General features: G+C 44.2%; 1 protein-coding gene across 1 annotated transcript; it reads right to left on the reverse strand.

Moving 5' to 3' along the window:
* Nucleotides 1–12,891: 12,891 nt before the first annotated feature.
* On the reverse strand, nucleotides 12,892–13,611 carry LOC124270114. Its single transcript, XM_046705132.1, has one exon. It carries the CDS (start codon nucleotides 13,609–13,611, stop codon nucleotides 12,892–12,894), a length of 720 nt encoding a protein of 239 aa, XP_046561088.1.
* Between the last annotated feature and the right edge of the window lie 5,512 nt (nucleotides 13,612–19,123).

A 19,123-nucleotide genomic window follows, 5' to 3' on the forward strand; every position in this document is an offset into this window, starting at 1 on the left:
CAAGTAGGACAGTTAGCGGCCCCATGCATGCAATGAACATGGTGGTTGGTCAATTAATCTGAGTCTTGTCAATTAACCAATTAAGGTATACGACCTGCAGCCGATGTAATTGGCATTTTACCCAGGGAAAATGACTTTTTGTTCCTAACACCAATAGCAAATGACATTATATCCAGTTTGGCATTATAACCAGGGTATGATATACTCATGCCAATAATGGTTGTCACCCCCTTCAATTTTTTTAATTGGAGAGGGTGTGTGGGGTTGGGGTGTGAGGTGTGTGTGGGGTTGGGTTGTGGAGGGGGGTGACAACCATTATTGGCATGAGTATATAAGCAGGAAATCCGTTCTGGCAAAAACATGGCATTATATCCAGGATGGCATTATAACCAGGGTGTAAATGGTATTATGTTTATGACCAGACACTATCTTTTAGTCATGTTGACTTTGCTTACGCGTGCTAATTTCGTATCTCAATTGTAAACAATAAACAAGTAAACAAGCTGTATCTATTATTGAATTGCAGTGGGTGAGTGAGTTTAGTTTTACGCCGCACTCAGCAATATTCCAGCTATATGGCGGCGGTCTGTAAATAATCAAGTCTGGACCAGATAATCAAGTGATCAACAGCATGAACATCGATCTGCGCAACTGGGAACCGATGATATGTGTCAACCAAGCCAGCGAGCCTGACCACCCGATCCCGTTAGTCGCCTCTTACGACAAGCATGGGTTTACTGAAGATCAATATTCTAACCCGGATCTTCACAGGTTTGAATTGGAGTGTCAACCAGTCGTTGATATTATGAACATCGATTCAGACGAGCTGAGGACGATGCCATGGTTACAGGGCCGCACACTGTATGCTAATCGCTATGCCAAGTGGTACACCTGATGACGTACAGACATCCTCACTTATCCAGGGGAGAATACCGCAGTGGTGAGATACAATCCTGGACCCATTTGTTTAGTAGAAGGAAACAAATCGTGTCTGAACCAGACACTCCAGTGATTGAGTAAGTAAGTAAGTAAGTAAGTAAGTGGCACTATAGAAATGGGCTTTACACATTGTACCCAGGGAGTCGAACCTGGGTCTTCGGCGTGACGAGCGAACGCTTTAACCACTTGGCTACCTCACCGCCCCTTGATATAACGAGCACCGCAAGGCTGATTAAGCTCGTTTCCTCCCCTACGATGAATTTTCATCCAAACGTGAAATAATACAAAGTGCCGATGTCTCAATTATGTAGAAAATTATGCGTATTTCTGATTAATTACTTCTTAATTACTACTGCACACCACACTTGTTAAACACCAGATCAGCTTGATCTTGCTGCTATTTTGTTGATTACAAATTCGTTAAGGGAAGGTAACTCTACTCACGTCATAAATGCATGTTAAAACTGATAGCATTGTTTACAACTTTAAACTGTCATATCACACAGGAATATGCCCAGGAAGTGATAAACAGTTTTTATAGTGATGTTTTTCGTATTTCAGTTTCCCGATCAACTTCTTGGTTGAGATTTAGTAAGTAACTGACTGACTGACTGAGTTTAGTTTGACGCCGCTTTTAGCAATATTCCAGCAATATCACGGCGGGGGACACCAGAAATGGGCTTAAAACATTGTGCCCATGTGGGGAATCGAACCCGGGTCTTCGGCGTGACGAGCCAACGCTTTAACCACTAGGCTACCCCACCGCCCCAAGTAAGTAACAGTTATATAAAACAATGAATATGATAAGGAATGTTTTTTGCTAACGCTACTCAAAATAAATTCCGATACCGCACCTTTTGGTAAAGCCGATCACGGAAGTCATCCCATTGTACTCAGGCATCAGAACAGGAGTGAAAGAATGTTGTTTTACACCGTAGTTATGGTTGGTTGGTTGGTTTTGTAACATCGCACTCAGCAATATGTCAGCTATATGGAGGCGGTCTGTAAATAATGGAGTCTCGACAAGACAACCCAGTGATCAACATCATCGGCATCGATCTAACGAACTGGGATAATATGAAATGTGAACGAAGTCAGCGAGGCTGACCACCTGATCCTGTTAGTCGCCTCTTACTACAAGCGTGGGTTGCTGAAGACAAATTCTAACCCGGATCTTCACGGGTAGCCACAGTTATGCCTGGCAGTCTGTAGACAAACGACTCAGAACCACCCACTTATAACGCGACGTATATAGATAGGGTTGTTAAGTGAAGAGTTTTATACGGTCATAAAAACCCTGATTCATCGGCTTTACATTTCCTGCAAAAGGTCTCAGTACTGACTTCCGAGTAGCAAGCTTACACTATTTTATATTAGGTTTTTCGGTGTGGAAATTGAACCACCTTTAAGTCCACAGCGTCTTTGCAGTTGAAATGAGCAAACTATGAATGAACGACTGACCGAGTTTGGTTTTACGCCGCTTTTAGCAATATTCCCGCAACATAACGGCGGGGGACACCAGAAATGGGCTTCACACATTGTACCCATGTGGGGATTCGAACCCGGGTCTTCGGCGTGACGAGCGAACGCTTTAACCATTAGGCTACCCCACCGCCCCCATGAATGAACGAAGATATTTTTGTAAAGAAAATGATTGTTTCCAAAATTGCTAGAAAATAATTTGCCCTTACATTTTAACAAAGTCGTTCACTGTAGCATCTGAGTGTTCAGGATATAGCGTGTTGTGGACCTGGGTGTCGTTGTACAAAACAACCTCGCTCAGTGCTACGCTGATCTTCCAAAAGCCTATACCAAAGCATTGGGGTTACGATCACCTTAGTGCTACGCTGATCGTAAGGCTATACCAAAGTATTGGGGTTACGATCTCCTTAGTGCTAAGATCGCTTTGTACAACGAAACCCAGAATCTCAACAACTCTCCATCCACGCATACCCTACCAGTACCAACCCACCTAACCATTAAGCCCACAGTCTCTACCCACGAGCTGGGATCCGTGACCTTTCAATGTAAATAATGAATGATTATATTATGATCATTTCAAATATTTCGATGCCTGAATGGGAGCCGAGTGAGTAAAGAGATGGCAACAAAGTTTTACAACTTAATTTGAAAGTAGCGTCTCTTCACTGCACGTGACCCACACCGCTTCATAACAGGACGGCCGCTGGCGCACCCGTTATCTCACCAGCGTCCTCAGCGCCGCTTGTTATGAAAGAAATAGTTAATAAACATCGCTCAATGCGTGGGCCAACATTTATTACTCGCTTCAGACACGACGGCATTTAAATCTGGTTTGTGCCACCAAAGGAATTTAAAAGAATTTTTTTAAATCGAAATAACCGTAGCGGCTTTCAAATCGGGGAGCTAATGTATTCATTACTACAAAAAACGTGCGCCCGTGAGCGTCCTTGAGATAATATGACACGGAACTAAGAGTCGCCAGCGTCTGTGTCCTACTTGCTGATGAGCGTAACGCTAGAAATAGGTGCTTGTTAGGAGATAATAATATTGTGTATGTGCGCGTGGCGTGCGTTTTTTATGTACATTTAACTGTTGCTTGTCCCTGATACAGTTTAATGCTCGGTTTGTGTAATGATTGTCTCTGTCAGTGCTCCACAGTCTGTGGTAGTTGCTTGAAAAGAAAAGACTGTTTGTAGCAACCATACTAGAAGTAGCACCAGAAGCAGCAGTATCCTAGGGGCAGTGTTAGCAGCAGCAGCAGTATCCTAGGGGCAGTGTTAGCAGCAGCAGCAGTATCCTAGGGGCAGTGTTAGCAGCAGCAGCAGTATCCTAGGGGCAGTGTTAGCAGCAGCAGTATTCTAGGGGCAGTGTTAGCAGCAGCAGCAGTATCCTAGGGGCAGTGTTAGCAGCAGCAGCAGTATCCTAGGGAGAGTGTTAGCAGCAGCAGCAGTATCCTAGGGAGAGTGTTAGCAGCAGCAGTATCCTAGGGGCAGTGTTAGCAGCAGCAGTATTCTAGGGGCAGTGTTAGCAGCAGCAGCAGTATTCTAGGGGCAATGTTAGCAGCAGCAGCAGTATCCTAGGGGCAATGTTAGCAGCAGCAGTATTCTAGGGGCAGTGTTAGCAGCAGCAGCAGTATCCTAGGGGCAGTGTTAGCAGCAGCAGCAGTATCCTAGGGGCAGTGTTAGCAGCAGCAGCAGTATCCTAGGGGCAGTGTTAGCAGCAGCAGTATTCTAGGGGCAGTGTTGGCAGCAGCAGCAGTATCCTAGGGGCAGTGTTAGCAGCAGCAGCAGTATCCTAGGGAGAGTGTTAGCAGCAGCAGCAGTATCCTAGGGAGAGTGTTAGCAGCAGCAGTATCCTAGGGGCAGTGTTAGCAGCAGCAGTATTCTAGGGGCAGTGTTAGCAGCAGCAGCAGTATTCTAGGGGCAATGTTAGCAGCAGCAGCAGTATCCTAGGGGCAATGTTAGCAGCAGCAGTATTCTAGGGGCAATGTTAGCAGCAGCAGCAGTATCCTAGGGGCAGTGTTAGCAGCAGCAGTATTCTAGGGGCAATGTTAACAGCAGCAGTAATCTAGGGGCAATGTTAGCAGCAGCAGTATTCTAGGGGCAGTGTTAGCAGCAGCAGCAGTAATCTAGGGGCAATGTTAGCAGCAGCAGTATTCTAGGGGCAATGTTAGCAGCAGCAGCAGTATCCTAGGGGCAATGTTAGCAGCAGCAGTGTTCTAGGAGCAATGTCAGCAGCAGCAGTATCCTAGGGGCAGTGTTAGCCGCAGCAGTATTCTAGGGGCAATGTTAACAGCAGCAGTATCCTAGGGGCAATGTTAACAGCAGCAGTAATCTAGGGGCAATGTTAGCAGCAGCAGTATCCTAGGGGCAATGTTAACAGCAGCAGTAATCTAGGGGCAATGTTAGCAGCAGCAGTATTCTAGGGGCAATGTTAGTAGCAGCAGTATTCTAGGGGCAATGTTAACAGCAGCAGTAATCTAGGGGCAATGTTAGCAGCAGCAGTAATCTAGGGGCAATGTTAGCAGCAGCAGTATTCTAGGGGCAATGTAAGCAGCAGCAGTATTCTCGGGGCAATGTCAGCAGCAGCAGTATCCTAGGGGCAGTGTTAGCAGCAGCAGTATTCTAGGGGCAATGTTAGCAGCAGCAGTATTCTAGGGGCAATGTTAGCAGCAGCAGTATCCTAGGGGCAGTGTTAGCAGCAGCAGTATTCTAGGGGCAATGTTAACAGCAGCAGTATCCTAGGGGCAATGTAAGCAGCAGCAGTATTCTCGGGGCAATGTTAGCAGCAGCAGTATTCTAGGGGCAATGTAAGCAGCAGCAGTATTCTAGGGGCAATGTTAACAGCAGCAGTAATCTAGGGGCAGTGTTAGCAGCAGCAGTATTCTAGGGGCAATGTTAGCAGCAGCAGTATTCTAGGGGCAATGTTAGCAGCAGCAGTATCTTAGGGGCAATGTAAGCAGCAGCAGTATTCTAGGGGCAGTGTTAGCAGCAGCAGTATTCTAGGGGCAATGTAAGCAGCAGCAGTATTCTAGGGGCAATGTTAACAGCAGCAGTAATCTAGGGGCAATGTTAGCAGCAGCAGTATTCTAGGGGCAATGTTAGTAGCAGCAGTATTCTAGGGGCAATGTTAACAGCAGCAGTAATCTAGGGGCAATGTTAGCAGCAGCAGTAATCTAGGGGCAATGTCAGCAGCAGCAGTATCTTAGGGGCAATGTAAGCAGCAGCAGTATCCTAGGGGCAGTGTTAGCAGCAGCAGTATTCTAGGGGCAATGTTAGCAGCAGCAGTATTCTAGGGGCAATGTTAGCAACAGCAATATTCTAGGGGCAATGTCAGCAGCAGCAGTATCCTAGGGGCAGTGTTAGCAGCAGCAGTATCTTAGGGGCAGTGTTAGCAGCAGCAGTATTCTAGGAGCAATGTCAGCAGCAGCAGTATTCTAGGGGCAATGTTAGCAACAGCAGTATTCTAGGGGCAATGTCAGCAGCAGCAGTATCTTAGGGGCAGTGTTAGCAGCAGCAGTATTCTAGGGGCAATGTTAGCAGCAGCAGTATCCTAGGGGCAGTGTTAGCAGCAGCAGTATTCTAGGGGCAATGTTAGCAGCAGCAGTATTCTAGGGGCAATGTTAGCAACAGCAATATTCTAGGGGCAATGTCAGCAGCAGCAGTATCCTAGGGGCAATGTTAGCAGCAGCAATATTCTAGGGGCAATGTTAGCAGCAGCAGTATCTTAGGGGCAGTGTTAGCAGCAGCAGTATTCTAGGGGCAATGTCAGCAGCAGCAGTATCCTAGGGGCAGTGTTAGCAGCAGCAGTATTCTAGGGGCAATGTTAGCAGCAGCAGTATTCTAGGGGCAATGTTAGCAACAGCAGTATTCTAGGAGCAATGTCAGCAGCAGCAGTATCTTAGGGGCAGTGTTAGCAGCAGCAGTATTCTAGGGGCAATGTTAGCAGCAGCAGTATTCTAGGGGCAATGTTAGCAGCAGCAGTATCCTAGGGGCAGTGTTAGCAGCAGCAGTATTCTAGGGGCAATGTTAGCAGCAGCAGTATTCTAGGGGCTATGTTAGCAACAGCAGTATTCTAGGAGCAATGTTAGCAGCAGCAGTATCCTAGGGGCAGTGTTAGCAGCAGCAGTATTCTAGGGGCAATGTTAGCAGCAGCAGTATTCTAGGGGCAATGTTAGCAACAGCAATATTCTAGGGGCAATGTCAGCAGCAGCAGTATCCTAGGGGCAATGTTAGCAGCAGCAATATTCTAGGGGCAATGTTAGCAGCAGCAGTATCTTAGGGGCAGTGTTAGCAGCAGCAGTATTCTAGGGGCAATGTCAGCAGCAGCAGTATCCTAGGGGCAGTGTTAGCAGCAGCAGTATTCTAGGGGCAGTGTTAGCAGCAGCAGTATCCTAGGGGCAATGTTAGCAGCAGCAGCAGTATTCTAGGGGCAATGTTAGCAGCAGCAGTATTCTAGGGGCAATGTTAGCAACAGCAGTATTCTAGGGTCAATGTTAGCAACAGCAGTATTCTAGGGGCAATGTTAGCAACAGCAGTATTCTAGGGGCAATGTTAGCAACAGCAGTATTCTAGGGGCAATGTTAGCAGCAGCAGTATTCTAGGAGCAATGTTAGCAACAGCAGTATTCTAGGGGCAGTGTTAGCAGCAGCAGTATTCTAGGGGCAATGTTAGCAACAGCAGTATTCTAGGGGCAATGTTAGCAGAAGCAGCAGTATTCTAGGGGCAATGTTAGCAACAGCAGTATTCTAGGGGCAATGTTAGCAACAGCAGTATTCTAGGGGCAATGTTAGCAACAGCAGTATTCTAGGGGCAATGTTAGCAGCAGCAGCAGTATTCTAGGAGCAATGTCAGCAGCATCAGTATTCTAGAGAGAATGTCACTACTACTGCTAGTAGTTGTAGTAGTAGCATTTTAGGGGAGAATTTCAGTAGTAAAGTTGTTTCGGAAATAGAAAAAACTGTGGATTTTTCACATTTATATCTACAATTTATGTAGTTAATGTGTGAAAGTGTGAAATATCTGCTAAACTAAATTCGGCCTAACTACAGTCTCAGTGGTAGGGAGATAGGAAACGTAAAAAAAGGCTTTACCGAGGAAGAATGCGACTTATTTGGAACTGACCTTGACTGTAAGCAAATTAGTGTGCGATGATGTTGTATTACAAAATACACTTTTTAAAAGCCCATTTTGAAATCAGACTTAGCTTCATTATAAACGGTAACTGACGTAAATGATAATAACTTTAATACTGAAACTATAAAGGATGTAGCTACCATGGAGTCTCACTATCACTATAAACACAAACAGGTAGGAGGGGTCGTCTCAAAAGCAAAACCAGGACGGGTGTCGCAGAGGTGGTTGGGGTCGGGCTGGGGGATAGATATAAGATAATCCTTTGGGGGAATTAAACTGGGTTAAACCAATAGGGAAAGTTATGTCCATTGTTCTTGGAAGTGATTTATTAGTATAACTGAATAACCGCCCTAGGGCAATTATTTCTATTTAAAAACAATATAATTGTACCCATTTTGATCATCTTCATCATGCCTAATACATTACACGCGTATGCCTTCGTGGTGTAAGCCGTTTAATCTCCCTCACTACGGTAGTTATTTAAATAAACTCTGCTCGGGCAAACCCTCGCAGAGTTTATTTAAATAACTTCCTTGTAAGGGTGATTAACCTATACGAAGTAAACGGCATGTCATAACAATTTACAAATAATATCCAGTCCTGTCGATCTTCGATCATGTCACCTATATATTTTAAGACATTTAATATGATGGCTGATTTAAGTTTTTTCTATGGGTATCATACTCTTTTACACATCTCAACAGAAACTTTATGAAAGAAAGACAAGTAAGATGTTAATCAATAGGTGAGATATTTAACACACATGAAAAAGGAAGGATGACAATATATGGATGAACAACTTCTTTATTGCTGTGAGAGCGACGTTTCGGTGTAGGTTCTAACACCGTTATCAAGCATGGAACCATTGTGATTATAACAGCAAAGACCTATTCCTTGTCTTGATCAGAAAAACTGTTTCAGCTTGTACGAACCGTGAGTCAATGAAATATAGCGAAATTGCACACTGGGAATGCAGACTTATCCGTCTTTGGCACCAACTCGAGGAAAGTCAGTTTGAGTGTCACATGGAGACGTGTGGTACCGCTGAAGTCAACACCTCGTGTGACCACCGTGGGCATCCAGAACTGCACAGCATCGCCTCGGCATCGAACGAATAAGCCTCAGAATCTCGTGTTGCCCAATCGCAGCCCACTCTGCCTGTAGTGCCTGTGCTAGTTGCTGAAGTGTCTGGGGCTGAGGGTTACGGCGTCGCACCCGTCTGTCCAGGGCGTCCCACAGATGTTCGATCGGGTTTAAGTCCGGTGATTTTGAGGGCCAGGGGAGCACATTGATGTTGTGGTTCTGGAGGAAGTCTCTAGTGTGACGTGCTGTGTGGGGCCTGGCATTATCCTGTTGAAACAACTCCCTCTGGCGACCAATGATTGGAAGGAGGTGTGGGCGTAGGATTTCGTCACAGTACCGTTGAGCTGTCAGGTTGCCCTGGATCATCACCAAATCACTTCTCCTACGGCAGGTGATTTCTCCCCACATCATAACACTTTCCCGGCCGAATCTGTCCACCTGGGGAACGCAAGCGTCGGCGAAACGTTCACGTCGACGTCTGTACACCCGCATTCTTCCATCGCGTCGTTCCAATAGAAATCGTGATTCATCACTGAACCAGATTCTACGCCAATTCGGTAGGTTCCAGGCCTGAACGTTGGTACACCATTGAACTCGATGTCGACGATGTTGTTGTCGAAGCACAGGGCCAAAATAAGGTCTCCTGGCACGTAAACCAGCCTCTCTTAACCTGTTACTGACGGTCTGTGCAGAAAGCCTCCTCAATCCGGGTATTTGTCGAGCGGTACTGGTCGACGTAGCTGTTCGATGACGCAGGTGAAGTACCCGTATGTAGCGATCCTGCGCCGCAGTGGTCGCTCGAGGTCGCCCACTACGAGGGACATCTGCTACCGCGTTCTGCCGGCGATATCTCTCCCAGAGCCGTGAAATGGTGCTTTGGTGAACATCCATGCGTATGGCAACTGCACGTTTCACATGGTTATGGTTTTGTATGGTTAAGTCAGTCAGTTGGTGATGCAAGTTTGTTTTTAACTCAGTTTCGAAAAAGAAGTCTTAATATGTTTAATCAAGAATGGTATTCAGTAATACATAATAGTTCACGGTACGACTCTTATAGAATATACAAATCACTACTCCAGCCGGAGAAATATCTGTCGTTTTTAACATCAATGAAATTAAGATATCCATTTATACGTTTTAGGTTAGGTTTGATCAACATAATGGTAAACGAAGGAAGACGTTTTTATATTGAACGATGCAAGAGAATGTGCCCACTGTGTAATATAGATGTGGAAAATGAAATCCATTTTTTACTTGTATGTCCTTTGTATAAAGATTTGCGTACGAAATATATAGCTGAATATTTTCTATGTAAGCCACCTACATTAGCATTTAAACTACTTCTTTCGTCAATTGACCAACATGTAATAATAAAGCTGTCGTACCATATCACTTATGCTCTTATTAAACGTAACATTCTGATAAAAAGTGTTGTAGGTCCATCGTATTTCACTACCTGTACTTAATTTACTGCCTGTATCATGATTTACTGTTTAGATCACTAATTACTACTTATGCACCATATGTATAATGTATATGTATAACTCCAATGTATATGGGCCGGAGGCCTTTTGTACAATAAACATCTTTGACTTGACTGGCCAGCTTAAGCAAACCGATGGCGATATGACGGTTGGCTTCACTTAGACGTGGCATTTTGCGTTCGTCAACAATATTCCAAATACAGTGAATAATGGACAGACAGCGATCAACCTTTTATACCCATCATTGAGACTATCTGATCCCCAACTTTCACGTGCATTGCATGTGAATTGTGTATTCTGTGACACTACACGCCGAAATTGAAAATCATGCTGTTAAATACGGGTATTTTACGGATGGTGCGTTTTGTTGTGACGTTTCAAAACATAAACACCATAGGACTCATAAACAGAGCAAAACCTTTTGTAAAATGAATCACGTTTTAATTTATTGCTACATGAAATTGCTATTTTCATGATGCGTTTCTTTTGTGGGAGAGTATATAGTGACAACATTCTTCTCTGAACTGATTCGGGATGCTTCAACTCCAGTGTTTATGTTTTAGTAGGATTTGTGTGCCGTATTCCCTCTAATAAGCGCCGGGAGTAAAGCAGCGGTTTAAGAAATAAGCGCCGGGTACGTTTTTTATTAACGTATTCTCCCTTGATCCCAAAATAGATTTATTAAGGAATGGCCCCTAACTTGGACGTAACGCTCACTTACAGAATTACAGTACACCCAGTAAGCGCCGGGTCTTCAATAAGCGCCTGGCTTCTAATAAGCGCCGGGCCTGGAGGAAATACGGTATGTGGATCCAGAGAACAGCTCTGTATTGACAGATGTTCGTATACAAAAGCATTGGTTATATGGAGCATTACTTGCTTGAGAGTTTCCCGATGGATGACTTCCATTGACTGAATATTTCAAAGCTCGAATGGACTGTATAATAAACGACGGTGATGATGATAATATTCCATGTTTACGATACATGAATTACGATAGTGACCTTTATTTGAAAGATATTCAAATGATAGCTATGTAACTGAGTTTTGAATGTAATATAGAACGTAGGTGCAAAAGAATACCCAGTCTTCACTATCCTCAGATACAATTTCAGTTTGGTGTCAAAGGGGAAAATAGCTGTGAGAATTATATGAATGGATCACTGGAAATCAGTGATGACACCAGGTGTTCGCGAAAAGGTAACCGTGTCCTGTCTTATCAGTAACACCTGCCATTCACCTACAAATGACAGTACAATTTATTTGACGCTACACAGCAGCACCCCTGCCGACTGCGGCCTGTAAACAAACCAGACAATCAAGTGATCGATGAACCGGAAAATCCTATTAGATTGTTCGGAATTACGACTGCTGTGTAAATATTTTAATAAATCCAGTGCCTTCAGAAACTTAGCCTTTAGATATTTGATAAAAACGTAAGATCATTATTATTATATGGGTATTTATATAGCGCTATAGTCCATCCCATCTACATGCATGCTCTCACCGCTTTTTGATTTTGCCTCGATCACTGGATGTCAAACTCAACGGCACATCGTATTATCAATCTCAACCCCCTGGGGATCACACAACTCCTGCAGCTACTAGGCGCACCGAGTTAATGTGACTTTCCCATCCTTACGAGGTACCCATTCACAACTGGGTGGACTGGGACACATAGTCACAGTACTTTGTCCAAGTTCACTGCACGTTGCTGTACCCGCAACTGGGTGTTTGCACGTATTCATGGGGCCACATCTGGTCATTTACCATCGAATTCGTGGGTTCTTTAATGTGCACAGGGTTGTGTACTGTACACTAGGGGTTGTGACAATACTGAAAGAGTCTGCACGCAAACTTGACGCCAAAGTTTTTACACCCGGTCACAGGTGGGCTCGATCCCGGCACCTTAAACTCGCTGGATCACTAGCCTGGCGCCTTAGCTCGCCCACAACGAACCAAGATGTTGATCAAATATGATACCCAAGAATTATTACTTTATTTGTCGTTAGATGTAAGTCGGGGTCACTGGGTGGATTATATTTTCGACAGAAATGGATGCAAATTGTTGTAGATTTAGGCAGTTGAAAGTCCTTACACATTGAAAGCCATTACCCGTTGAAAGTCCTTACTCGCTGAAAGGCATTACTCGTTGAAAATCCTTACCAGTTGAAAGCCATTACCCGCTGAAAGTCCTTACCAGTTGAAAGTTCTTACCTGTTAAAAGTCCTTACCCGTTGAAAGGCACTACCCCTTGAGAGTCCTTATCTGTTGAAACTCCTTACCCATTGAAAGTCCTTACCCGTTGAAAGTCCTTACCCGTTGAAAGCCATTACTCGTTGAAAGGCATTACCAGTTGAAAGTCCTTACCCGTTGAAAGTCCTTACCCGCTGAAAGGCATTTTACCCGTTTTAAATTTAGGCAGTTGAAAGTCCTTACCCGTTGAAAGTCCTTACCCGTTGAAAGGCATTACCCGTTGAAAGTCCTTACCCGTTAAAAGTCATTACCCCTTGAAAGGCATTACCCGTTGAAAGTCCATTCCTGTTGAAATCCTTACCGTTGAAAGTCATTACTCCTTGAAAGTCATTACCCATTGAAAGTTATTACCCCTTGTAAGGCATTACCCGTTGAAAGTCATTACCCATTAAAAGTCATTACCCCTTGTAAGGCATTACCCGTTGAAAGCTATTACCCGTTGAAAGTCATTACCCGTTAAAAGTCATTATAATAATAATTATAGTGAATATATATAGCGCATTAATCCATGCTCAATGCAAAGCAAAGGAACGTTGTCCATAGTTCACAGATTTCACAGATGGAACTTGCAACAAGAGCTTGTTTTCTGACCGCAGTGATCGAGCTGGTTTGTACTCCGTGATCAAATCACACAGATATTGTGGAGCATCTTCAGACAGGCATCGATACACATGACACAAGATCTTATAGCTGATTCTCTGTCGGATGGGCAGCCAGTGTAGGTCATGTAAGATGGGGGTGATGTGGTCGTACTTCCTGCAGCTGGAGACTATCCGAGCAGCTGTATTCTGGATGTGCTGGAGCTTGTTGGTATCAGACCTGGGTGCACCGGCAAGGAGGCTGTTACAGTAATCAAGCCTAGATGTTACCAGGGTGAGAATCAGGATGATAAGAGATTCTTTGGTCAGGTACCTTCTGATGTTGCTGACATTCCTCAACTGGAAAGAGCAGACTCTGGAGATGTGACTGACAAGTTGCTTCATGGACAGTTCTGAGTCCAAAAAAACACCCAAGTTCTTCACAGACCGAGTGACATCAATGCTTGAGCTTCCGATCTGAACTGCGGTGAGACCTGACTGGGTACATCTTGCAGATGGGCCTATTAGCATACACTCCGTCTTGTCGTCGTTAAGCTTGAGTTTATTGATGTTCATCCAGCTTTTTATCTGTGTACAGCAGTTGGTAACATCGGCAGAGGCTGCTTCTGCTGTGGATGCTATTGGTCGGAACATTTTCATGAGCTGCGTATCATCAGGGTAGAGGTGTCTTGGCAACTTGTGCTGGTCGATGACTTGACCCAATTCCTTTGTATAAAGAGTGAATAATATCGGGCCCAATACTGAACCTTGAGGCACACCGCAGTTTAGATGTACTGAATCTGAGAACTGTCCATCTATGTACACACACTGTGATCTCTGAGACAGATAGGAGGGAAACCAGTTTAGTGCAGAACCCTGGATACCAAAATCGTCCTGAAGTCACTGCAGCAGTCTTTGGTGGTCGATGGTGTCGAAAGCCGCGCTCAAGTCCACGAGAACAAGCAGAGCAACATTCCCCGAGTCGATGGCACGTCTCAGGTCATTGACGACTTTGAGGTGAGCTGTCTCGGTGCTATGTCGAGTGCGATACGCTGATTGAAGTGGATCATACAGGTTGTGCTGGGTCAAGTGCTGTGACAGACGTTCTGCAACAGCTCTTTCGATGAGCTTGGAGAGGAATGGTAGGTTAGAAACAGGTCTGTAGTTCTTGAGATTTTCTGTGTCAAGGTCAGGCTTTTTGAGGAGTGGCTTCACAATGGCATTTTTCAGAGAAAAGGGCATTGTACCTTCATGCAGGCAGCAGTTGATGATTGATGTCAAAGTGGGAAGGAGGATATCCATACAACTCAGTACAATGTTAGTTGGAATTGGGTCGAGTACACAGCAAGTCGGTTTAGACTTCCTAAGAAGTTTTAGTGTTTCTGGGACTGTGAAAGGGGGGGAAACATTCAAAACATTACACCTTGAAAGGCATTACCCGTTGAGAGTCATTACCCGTTGAAAGTCCTTTCCCGTTGTTAAGGCATTACCCGTTGAAAGTCATTACATCTTGAAAGGCATTACCCTATGAAAGGCATTACCCGTTGAGAGTCATTACCCGTTGAAAGTCCTTTCCCGTTGTTAAGGCATTACCCGTTGAAAGTCATTACCCCTTGAAAGGCATTACCCCTTAAAAGGCATTACATCTTGAAAGGCATTACCCTATGAAAGGCATTACCCGTTGAAAGGCATTACCCGTTGAAAGGAATTACTCGTTGAAAGGCATTACCCTATGAAAGGCATTACCCGTTGAGAGTCATTACCCGTTGAAAGTCCTTTCCCGTTGTTAAGGCATTACCCGTTGAAAGTCATTACCCCTTGAAAGGCATTACCCCTTAAAAGGCATTACCCTTTGAAGGCATTACCCGTTGAAGGCATTACCCGTTGAAAGGAATTAGGCATACCCGTTGAAGGCATTACCCGTTGAAAGGCATTACCCCTATGAAGGCATTACCCGTTGAAAGGAATTACCCTATGAAAGGCATTACCCTATGAAAGGCATTACCCGTTGAAAGGCATTACCCTATGAAAGGCATTACCCTATGAAAGGCATTACCCGTTGAGAGTCATTACCCGTTGAAAGTCCTTTCCCGTTGTTAAGGCATTACCCGTTGAAAGTCATTACCCCTTGAAAGGCATTACCCCTTAAAAGGCATTACATCTTGAAAGGCATTACCCGTTGAGAGGCATTACCCTCTGTATAACCAGTCATATGTTATGTTCAGATAAAGTTGCAGCTGAGTCTCAAACGTCTGCATATTTTGCGCCGACGTGAAATATTACAATCTTCAACAAATAATGACCCACCGACAGAGTCGTTTGAAACCTTAGATAAACCATATATTTACATGCTAAACAACGTTACCGATAATATGCTACCTTGTGGGACACCCTGATCCTGATCGTGAAGAGCCAACAAGGTGGATCACGAACCTGGAAATGCCTGTCTGTTGAAAACTGTCCTATGAAATTTGACAAACGTCCTCTCAAACCCATATTAATCTGTTATTGACCACTCTTTCCATGGTCTTACAAAACACAACTAGTAAGCGATACTGACCTATAATTAGAATGGATCACTATGATCACGAGTGGGTTTTGGTACTGGAATGATGACAGCGTTTCGCACTAACATTACCAGTCTTACAGATGTGATCGAATGTATTCTTGCAGTTTATTTCTCTGCTTAAACTAATGATAACAAATGTTATCAGCGCCTGTAGCAGTGCCATGATCCTGCCCCAAGGCAGTATGCAGCTCATGAATGGAAAATACTTTGTAGTCCTCACCATTAACTGAACAAAAAAAAGTTTTCCTTTTTGGTGCTTGTTCTTCATATATTTTTTATATTTCGGTGTCAAATTAGACGTGGGCGAATGTTGAGCTAAAGTTTCTCCTAATATATTTGCTATGTCAGATTTAAGGTTAATAGTGTGTCAACATTCTTAAGATGGTGAGCACCATATTTTTATCCTTTGCCGTTTATCATTTGCACCATATTCCAAACTTCGGACACTGGTGTTCGCGAATTTATTTTCGGAAACAGTTTCGCCACGACTGCCGTTTGTTTTGTTTGAACGTACGACGAGCTTTGGTATTTAGTATTTTATATTTATGGATAGTTCGGTGAAGGCGGAAATAATTCTCTGCCTCTTTCCTCGCTTTCCTTGTTTGTTTACAATCTGCATTATACCATGGCTTTCGAATATGTGGATTTGTAGAAGACTTTGGTATACATTCATCAGCTATTTCATTGGCAACGTCAGAAAATACCTATGATCAGCTATATCACAAAAAACATTCAGGTCGTAGTTTAGATTTGGATATAGCTTGAAACAAGGTCCAGTTAAGCCGTTAAAAATATTCATCTCATAGTAGTTGGAGTATCAGATGGATTTATTTTATAGAATATAGTGATCACTTCCGCAAAGGTTAAACGTATTTGTCTGCTTCAGATATGTTTCCAGCAGACAGAATGCTGATAGCATAAAAACCTGGATTTTCAGATGTAGTTCATTTGCATTAGTCTTTAGTCCTCTACAATTCCAGTGAAAAATATTTCGAGATGCAACATCTTTTTGCGGGGTTGTTTGAGGAAGCTACACTTTCTTTGACCCCTTAGAGTCTCGATTTGGTTTGGGAGTTCCTTTTTCATGGTTTGATTAAGGATTTTACTGCTTGTTTCGCATTTCTTTCACGTTGAGATCGAGTTTGTGGGGTAGAGTATTCTTGAGAGAGATTCTAATGGTCAGGAGGTGATTTTGCTATCCGAGTGGACTATTCAGGAGAAAAGAGTTTGGGAGTATCCGTGTTTACCCATGTCAAGTCTGTTTGGCAGTAGTTTGAAAAAGTAATTTACCTTTGGTGTAGTTTTCAGATGGTGTATTGGCGATGGAAGCATAGGTTTCTTTGTGGACTGTACAAACGGTTTGGTTTCAGCAAACTGATATTTCTGGTAAATTCAATTCTGTTCATTTCCATCTCCTTTTCCAAGCTAGACAATCTTTAGAAAAGGATGAATGCTTTTCTAAGCTGTTGGTGCATTTCTCTAATTACTGTCAAAATTTGTTACATGTGTATTCTCAGCACAGTGGTCACATGCAACAGGCAATGTGCAGGTTCCCACCATGTCCGTATTTCAGGTGTTGTTTTTTGCGGGTTGTAAATCTTCTGACATGTATCATTGTTTGATCTTTCATCCCGGACACAATATCCATCTCCGTCATATCTGCAGACACACACGATAACGGTCTTTAGCAATACCTTTGCTGGTGTTCAGCGTTCTATGTGCAGAGACCATAACCGGGACTCCAACAAACATATACTCTCCCAAAAAAGAAACGCATCATGAAAATAGCAATTTCATGTAGCAATGAATTAAAACGTGATTCATTTTACAAAAGGTTTTGCTCTGTTTATGGGATCAGATAGTCTCAATGATGGGTATAAAAGGTTGATCGCTGTCTGTCGATTATTCACTGTATTTGGAATATTGTTGACGAACGCAAAATGCTACGTCTAAGTGAAGCCAACCGTCATATCGCCATCGGTTTGCTTGAAGCTGGCCAGTCTCAACGTGCAGTTGCCCGACGCATGAATGTTCACCCACACAGCACGTCACACTAGAGACTTCCTCCAGAACCACAACATCAAGGTGCTCCCCTGGCCCTCAAGATCACCGGACTTAAACCCGATCGAACATCTGTGGGATGCCCTGGACAGACGGGTGCGACGCCGTAACCCTCAGCCCCAGACACTTCAGCAACTCGCACAGGCACTACAGGCAGAGTGGGCTGCGATTGGGCAACACGAGATTCTGAGACTTCTTCGTTCGATGCCGAGGCGATGCCGTGCAGTTCTGGATGCCCACGGTGGTCACACGAGGTATTGACTTCAGCGCCACCACACGTCTCCATGTGACACTCAAACTGACTTTCCTCGAGTTGGTGCCAAAGACGGATAAGTCTGAATTCCCAGTGTGCAATTTCGCTATATTTCATTGACTCACGTTTCATTGACTACAAGATGTTTCAAACTAAACATCAAAATACAGTTGAAATTCCTATATGCGTTTCTTTTTTGGGAGAGTATATATGCTGATAGCAGGCTGGTCCATAAGACACTGCCCCCTGGACATAGGACGCTATCAACTTCAAACCCCAAGCTGCTCATCTGAAATTCAAATATAACATCATGAACTAAGATATCTGACGGAATTTGTGGTTTTTAAGTTTTTATTTTTTTTAAATTTGTGCAATATATAAATACACAGGGCTTGGCATGACCAGTCGATTGATAGAACCGGGTCCATTCTACCACCCGTCTAAAGTAAGGGGGCGGTGGGGTAGCCTAGTGGTTAAAGCGTTCGCTCGTCGCACCGAAGACCCGGGTTCGATTCCCCACATAGGTACAATGTGTGAAGTCCATTTCTGGTGTTCCCAGCCGTGATTTTGCTGAAATATTGCTAAAAGCGGCGTAAAACTACACTCACTCTACAGTTAGGGTCAAAGTGGTATGTTGGGGAGAGAAGCTGTTCCCCCAACCAGTCCGGTCCTCCACCAACAAAGGGGAGCAACTCACGGCAAACAGGTTGTCGATATTTCAGCTCTGCCGGCCTCACAGGTTTGACATTAACACACAATGGTTGCACCACAACACACCTTGCAAATCTCTGTATTTCCGCAAACAAGGGGGCGATATTCAGGTCAGTGATCCTGGAGTGATAGAAGCGGACGTATAATCCACATGCATAGAACATAGCTCTGATCGTCGTTCACCAACAGTTTGTTCAGGGCCACGCGCAGCAATATTCCATCTGAACCCGGTTGCCTGTAATAAATTTAAACCGGGTCAGACAAACCAGTGGTTGATAGTATAAGCATGCCACCCTGACGCGCAGCCACCGAGCCTGACCATCCGATCCATGAAGTCGACAAGCATCAGAGTGCTGTTATATTTTGGATTACACTTTCTCAGTAAAGCACAGATTCTAGTACTTTTGTTTGGTTGAGTCGTATCCGGGATTCGAACCCACACTCTCAGGGTGGGGCACCTAATCGCCGGCACACAAAGTCAGCAATCTAACCCACTCAGCCACGGCGACTTCCACGGCTGTAGGTTGTCATACAGAATCCGCGACAAAGCGGGCTTAAGGTGCGTTCACACG

Source organism: Haliotis rubra, unplaced genomic scaffold (genome assembly GCF_003918875.1).
Source record: "Haliotis rubra isolate DU_JTF1 unplaced genomic scaffold, ASM391887v1 Scf15, whole genome shotgun sequence".
NCBI classification, from domain to species: Eukaryota; Metazoa; Mollusca; class Gastropoda; order Lepetellida; family Haliotidae; genus Haliotis; species Haliotis rubra.

Coding starts and splice junctions, on each gene's coding strand:
- LOC124270114 (XM_046705132.1), bottom strand. CDS start 13,611: ATGTTCCGACCAATAGCATCCACAGCAGAAGCAGCCTCTGCCGATGTT.